This window comes from Armigeres subalbatus, unplaced genomic scaffold, assembly GCF_024139115.2.
Source record: "Armigeres subalbatus isolate Guangzhou_Male unplaced genomic scaffold, GZ_Asu_2 Contig836, whole genome shotgun sequence".
Taxonomy (NCBI): Eukaryota; Metazoa; Arthropoda; class Insecta; order Diptera; family Culicidae; genus Armigeres; species Armigeres subalbatus.
In genome coordinates this window covers 10,456-17,014 of record NW_026943630.1, presented here as the reverse complement: position 1 = coordinate 17,014, position 6,559 = coordinate 10,456, and the positions used below count along the sequence as shown (strand labels likewise).

Genomic DNA, 6,559 nt, shown 5'->3' with positions numbered 1-6,559 from the left:
AAAAATAGCAAGGAAAAGAAAGGATATATTGTTAATTCAACGAGAAGATGCGCTGCTACACAACCATTTGTGTCGCAAAAGCATATTATAAAACTTAATTGATGCGTTTTGTAACACTTTCTTCTCAGCACTGCGACGACGCGTATAGTGTTTTATAGTGCAGTGTTCTGGTGTTCTACATATTTATGTACTGTGCATATGTTAAGTCGGCACTATTCCACTGTTTAATGAAAGCAATTGGTTTTGGCGTGACACTACTGCGCATTTGCAGCCAAACCGAACCATCACTCTACGCGTGTAAACAACTTTGATCTGATCGTGATGTATTTAACTTGTCCTAAAATTACTTGGAAAGTATCATTCCAGCCAAAACTCACCACTTCCGAATGACCAGAAGGCATTCCCCGGACCAACATTGTCAATTATTCATTGCCATCGAAAACGCCAAACAGAGTTTTTCGCTACCCCGCCCAGGCTAAATCCCCTTGCCGCCCACTAACCCGGCGGACGCGGACGCAAAACATTAAAATTATGTTGTCGCATTTCATTTTAATTTATTCCACAAGCGACGCGTTTTGTTGTAAAGACATTTCCATACCTGAAGCAGAGCAGAGCGAGCAGAAGAAAAAGTTATGAATTCGCCCGAAAATGTGCTCCGGCTACCAACTGAACTCGCCATACCAATGCGCTGGGACGGCATGATGGGGGCGAAAGGGCATAAAGGCCCGTTTTGCTGTTTCTCGGACGGAACATTTCAATATTTGTTCCTTAATTTGAAACCCCAACCGCGAGCGGGGAAAGGCGCCAATGTCTCGCACTACATGGGGCTGATGATTTTTAGGGACCTGTGGTCGAATCGAGGGGTCTTTCAATGTTTAATTTGTTATTATCAATGCATTAAGATAATGAGAAAGCTAAGTTTTAGCTAGATTTGATTGATATCAAGCTTAGCTGTATCATAGATTGAGCATAGCTTTAGCTCAACTTAAGCTTTGCTTTAGCACAGTTTTAGCTCAGCTTTACATTTATCTTATCAAAAAAATAAATGATGAATCCAAAAAATATATTACCTTAGTTTTAGCTTTACTTTAGCTCAACCTTAGTTTAGCTTTAGCTTAGCTTTAGCTTTAGCTTAGCTTAGCTTTAGCTTAGCTTTAGCTTAGCTTTAGCTTTAACAACAACAACTTTAGCTTAGCTTAGCTTTAACAACTTTGTAAGCTTAGCTTTAGCTTAGCAGCTTTAAGCTTAGCTTTAAACTTAGCTTTAGCTTAACTGGCTTTAACAACTTTAGCTTACAGCTTTAACAGCAAGCTTAGCTTAGCTTTAAGCAAGCTTTAACAACTGGCTTTAAACAGCTTTAGCTTAGCAAGCAGCTTTAGCTTTAAAAGCTTTAGCAACTTCAAGCTTTAAACAACTTTAAACAACTGCTTTAGCTTTAGCAGGCTTGAGCCAGGCTTGAGCAGGCTTTGAGCTTAGGCTGAGCGAGGCTGAGCGAGGCTGAGCAGGCAGGCAGGCTGAGCAGGCTGAGCCGAGGCTGAGCGGGCTGAGGCAGGCTGAGCAGGCTGAGCGGCAGGCGGAGGCGAGGCAGGCTGAGCAGGCAGGCTGAGGCTGAGGCAGGCTGGTGAGCTGAGCGGGCTGAGCAGGCTGAGGCCAGGCTGAGGCGAGCAGGCTGGGGCCCAGGCTGAGGCTGGGCTGAGCGGGCTGGAGCCAGGCTGGGCGGAGCTGAGGCAGGCTGAGAGCTGGGCTGGCTGAGGCTGAGCCGGGAGGCTGGGCGGAGCTGGAGCGGGGCTGAGCCCAGGCTGGTGGCTGAGCCGGGGCTGGGCGGGCAGGGCTGGGCAGGGGCAGGCCAGGGCTGGGGCCCAGGCTGGGGCGGGCTGGTGGCCGGGCTGGGCAGGCCAGGGCTGGGGCTGGGCTGGGGCTGAGCCGGGCACGGGCAGACTGGGGCGGGCACGGAGACTGGGCTGACAGGCTGAGCAGGCTGAGCAGGCTGGTGAGCTGAGCTGGTGAGCTGAGCCAGGCTGAGCTGAGCTGAGCCAGGCTGACAGGCTGAGGCCCTGAGCTGAGCAGGCTGAGGCAGGCTGAGCAGGCTGGGCAGGCAGGCTGAGCGAGGCTGAGGCAGGCAGGCTGAGCTGAGCTGAGGCGAGGCTGAGCCCAGGCTGAGCAGGCTGAGGCAGGCTGGAGGCGGAGGCTGAGCAGGGCTGAGCCCAGGCTGAGCAGGCTGAGCAGGCTGAGGCGGGCAGGCAGGCTGAGCAGGCTGAGCGGAGGCTGAGCCAGGCGCAGGCTGGGCGGGGCAGGCTGAGGCTGGGCTGAGCCCAGGCTGAGCAGGGCTGGGCGGCGGAGCGGCTGGGCGGGCTGGAGCAGGCTGAGCGGGCAGGCGGAGCTGAGCCCAGGCTGGAGCTGGCTGGGCAGGCTGAGCGGGGCTGAGCCAGGCTGGAGGCCAGGGCTGGGAGCCAGGCTGGGGCTGGGGCGGGCTGAGCCAGGCTGGGGCACAGGCAGCTGGGCTGGGCTGGGGCTGGGGCTGAGCTGGCTGAGCAGGCTGGGGCTGGGGCGGGCTGGGGCCAGGCTGGGGCTGGGCTGGGGCTGGGGCTGGGCTGGGGCCAGGGCTGGGGCTGAGCAGGCTGAGCAGGCTGAGCAGGCTGAGCAGGCTGAGCAGGCTGAGCAGGCTGAGCGCTGAGCAGGCTGAGCAGGCTGAGCCAGGCAGGCAGGCTGAGCAGGCTGGTGAGGCTGAGCAGGCTGAGCCAGGCTGAGCAGGCAGGCAGGCAGGCAGGCTGAGCAGGCGAGCAGGCTGAGCAGGCTGAGCAGGCTGAGCCAGGCTGAGCAGGCTGGTGAGCTGAGCAGGCTGAGCCCGGGCACTGAGCCCGAGCTGAGCCGGGCTGAGCAGGCTTTGAGCAGGCTGAGCCAGGCTGAGCGGGCTGGGCCAGGCTGAGGCGGGCTGAGCGGGCTGAGGCCAGGCTGGGCGGCTGGCAGGCTGGAGCTGGGAGCTGAGGCCCAGGCTGGGCCAGGCTGAGGCGGGCAGGCGGGCTGAGCCCGGGCTGGGCGGGCTGAGCCAGGCTGAGGCTGGGCTGGTGAGCGGAGGCTGGGCAGGCTGGGCGGGGCACGGAGGCTGGGGCCCGGGCTGGGGCCAGGCTGGGGCCTGGGCTGAGCCAGGCTGGGCAGGCTGGGCAGGCTGGAGACGGGGCTGGGCTGGGGCTGGGGGCTGACTGGCCCAGGCTGCTGGGCCAGACTGGACTGGCTGGGGCTGGGGACTGGGGCTTGGGCTGGGGCTTTAACCAGCTTTCCTTTAGCTTAGCTTTAACAGCTTTAGCTGCTTAGCTTTAACAACAGCTTAACAACTTTAGCTTTAACAACTTTAGCTTAGCTTTAGCTTAGCTTAGCTTAGCTTTAAAGCCTTTAAGCTTTAGCTTAAGCTTTAGCTTAGCTTTAAGCTTAGCTTTAACAGCTTTTAACTAGCTTAACTTTAAGCTTAGCTTTAGCCAGCTTTAACAGCTTTAGCTTAGCTTTAAACAACTTTAGCTTAACAGCTTAGCTTTAGCTTAGCTTTAGCTTAGCTTTAGCTTAGCTTTAGCCTAGATTTCCCCGAAGGAACTTCCTTTAGAGCTTATGGAGGAATTCCCGGAAGAACTTTCGTAGGAATTCCCACGGGAGCTCCCGGAAAATTTTTCGGAGGAATGCCTTTGAAAACTTCCCGAAGAATCACTTGAGGAACTTCTAGAGGAATTTGCGGAGGAATTCACGGAGCAACATCCGGAGGAATTCTCGGAAGAACTTCTTGAACAATGCCTTTAGGTATTTTCATTAGGGGCTAACAGAAGACTTTACTATTGATTGCATACGCAATTCGCCAGGATATAAATCTCGAAGCAGTGGGATGGACTTCTGGAATCGGCAATTTTACGGATGTTCCGGATCTTCCAAAGGACCGTTTCTGAGACGTTTGGAGGTCAAAAAAGACTTAATTGCACTCACAATTTGTCAGAATGGATGGTTACAAAAAAATCACGAAACACTGGGATAAAATTTTGGAATTGGCCTCTTTTATGGATGTTCTGGATCTTCTGGAGAGCATTTGATGGTCACAAAAGACTTTCACTATTGATTGCACTCATAATTCGTCAGAATGGATTGCTATGAAAAAAAAAAACGTGAAGCTCTGGGATGAACTTTTGCAATTGACCATATTACGGATGTTCTAGATCTCCTGAAAGACCGACAAGACCGACAGGAGATATTTACTATGGTGTCAGGCCATTTGACCGAAGGTCATTAGGCCGAATGGTCATTAGGCCGAACGGTCATTAGGCCGAATTAGCAAAGAGAAGCAAGAAGTGAAAAATGAGAAATTCTTTCTTCCTTCTCCCTTCTTCCTTTTTTCATCTTTCATCTTCCATCTTCCTTCTTCTTTCTTCCTCCTTCCTACTTCCTTCTTTCTTCTTCCCTCATCCTTCTTCCTTCTTCCTTCTTCATTCTTTCTTCTTCCTTGTTCCTTCTTTCTTCATCCTTCTTCCTTCTTCCTTTTTCCTTTCTCCTTCTTTATTCTTCCTTTTCCCTTCTTCCTTCTTCCTGCTTCTTTCATCCTGCTTCTTTCTTCCTTCTTTCTTCCTTCTTCCATCTTCCTTTTTTTCTTCTTCTTCCTCCCGTCTTCCTTCGTCCTTCTTTTCTTCCTCCTTCTTCCTTCTTTTCTTCCTCTTTCTTCCTTCTTCCTTCTTAATATTTTTTTCCTTTTTCCTTCTTCTTTCTTCCATCTTTCTTCTTCCCTCTTCCTTCTTTCTTCTTCCTTCTTCCTTCTTTATTTTTCCTTCTGCCTTCTACTTTCTTCCTTCTTCCTTTTTCCTTCTTCCTTCTTTCTTCTGCCTTCTTACTTCTTCCTTCTTCTTTTTTCCTTCTTTCTTCCTCCTTCTTCTTTCTTCCGTCTTTCTTCTTCCCTTTTCCTTTTTCTTACTTCTTTCTTCCTTCTTTCTTCTTTCCTCTTTCTTCCTTCTTTCTTCTTCCCTCTTCCTTCTACTTTCTTTCTTCTTCCTTCTTCATTCTTCTTTCCTTTTCCTTCTACCTTCTTTCTTCTTCCTTCTTCTTTCTGCTTTCTTCCCGGTTTTTCGTTCTTAGTCTCGTCTTCCTTCTTTCTTCTTACTTCTTCTTTTTACTTCTTCTTTCTTCCTTCTCCCTTCTTCGTCATTTCTTCTTCCTTTTTCCTTCCTTCTTCCATCTTACTTCTTCTTTCTTCCTTATTTCTTCTTTCTTTTTCCTTCTTCCTTCTTCCTCTTCCTCTTCCTCTTCCTTCTTCCATCTTCCTTTTTCCTTCTTTCTTCTTCCTTCTTAATTTTTCCTTCTTCATTCTTACTTTTTCCATCTTTTTTCTCTTTTTTTTCCTTCTACCTTCTTCCTTCTGCTTTCTGCTTTCTTCCGTTTACTTTCCTCTTTCTCCCGTCTTCCTTTATTCTTCTTCTTTCTTTCTTCTTCCTTCTTCCGTCTTCCTTCTTCCCTTTTACTTATTCCTCCTTTTTCTTTTTTTTTATTCTTACGTTCTACTTCTTCCTCACTTCTCACTCCCCAGTTTTCATTCGGCCTAATGGTCATTCGGCCTAATGGCCATTCGGCCTAATGACCATTCGGCCTAATGGCCTTCGGCCTAGTGACCCAACATCATTTACTATTGATTGCATCAACAATTTGCAAGAATGAATGGTTACGAAAAAATCGCGAAGCTCTGGGATGAAGTTTTAAAATCGGCCACTTTTACGGATGTTCCGGATCTTCTAGAGGGCTGACCGATGACCGCTCAAGGGACAAAATTGCCAAGAAATAAGATAGCAAATACAGTTGAGATCATCAAAGCACATATTTGCAAGCAATTTCATGTTTCATAACATTAAACTCGAAAATAAGGTGCCAAATTGAGAAGCTCAAACAGTACCTTTTTAGTATAGGTTCCACGGGCAGCAAGGACTATGTCCAGGGCAGTAGGGACTATGTCCAAGGGCTTAACGACCCCTCTCCAAACGTCTGCAAGTTTGGAAGAACTGCCTAAGACGTGGTGGGGTCTAGCAGTGGGTTCTGCTAAATCCGTACCAAAAAAACACAAGTGTCCGTTCCGTAAGCAGACTCTATCAAAGTGACTGTGTGCCGCTTACAAAGCACACGCCCAGGGAGTGCCATCGGCTCATCAGGGTTGATCCCAGTAAAATCCTGATTATGGTATACTGGATGCATGTTATTGGACTATGTTTTTGGATATTGCAATATTGTGAAGGCGAGGGCTGGTAGTCTCTGGTAGTATTCTCTTAGTAAGGCCGGGTAGCATCGACCTGAAACGGCGAATGGGCTAATGGTCAGACTGTCTTCCGTCCCATAAGACCGTGGCGTCCCATAAAACGAAAGTGTCAATCCTCACATGGCCTCCCTGCATGCCGCAAGTTATGTATAAATAACCATGCGATCGTGAAGGCGATTACACTAGCAGGATTCGACAGCAGCAGCAAGGGGACCCAATAGCGATGATTAAGACAACTAAAACTAAACCAACGTAGGATGGAGGAGTGGCGACTGGAGGCAAGGAGGATCCTTT

At 49.7% G+C, this 6,559-nt stretch overlaps 1 protein-coding gene across 1 annotated transcript; it reads right to left on the bottom strand.

Annotated features, from left to right (window-relative positions):
* Positions 1-1,435: 1,435 nt before the first annotated feature.
* Positions 1,436-6,204, bottom strand: LOC134204701 (uncharacterized). Its single transcript, XM_062679481.1, has 3 exons — positions 6,126-6,204; positions 2,854-3,257; positions 1,436-2,227 (listed from the first exon to the last, which is right to left on the bottom strand). Exons 1-3 carry the CDS (start codon positions 6,202-6,204, stop codon positions 1,436-1,438), a joined length of 1,275 nt encoding a protein of 424 aa, XP_062535465.1.
* Between the last annotated feature and the right edge of the window lie 355 nt (positions 6,205-6,559).

What these genes read in the sequence shown, in the direction of transcription:
- LOC134204701 (XM_062679481.1), bottom strand. Translation starts at nt 6,204, where the DNA reads ATGCATCCAGTATACCATAATCAGGATTTTACTGGGATCAACCCTGAT. An exon ending in ACTCCCTGGGCGTGTGCTTT is followed by an intron (nt 3,258 to 6,125) that starts GTAAGCGGCACA and finishes TTAAAGCCCCAG; the next exon opens with CCCAAGCCCCAGTCCCCAGC. An exon ending in CCCGGCTCAGCTCGGGCTCA is followed by an intron (nt 2,228 to 2,853) that starts GTGCCCGGGCTC and finishes TGCCCGCCTCAG; the next exon opens with CCTGCTCAGCCTGCTCAGCC.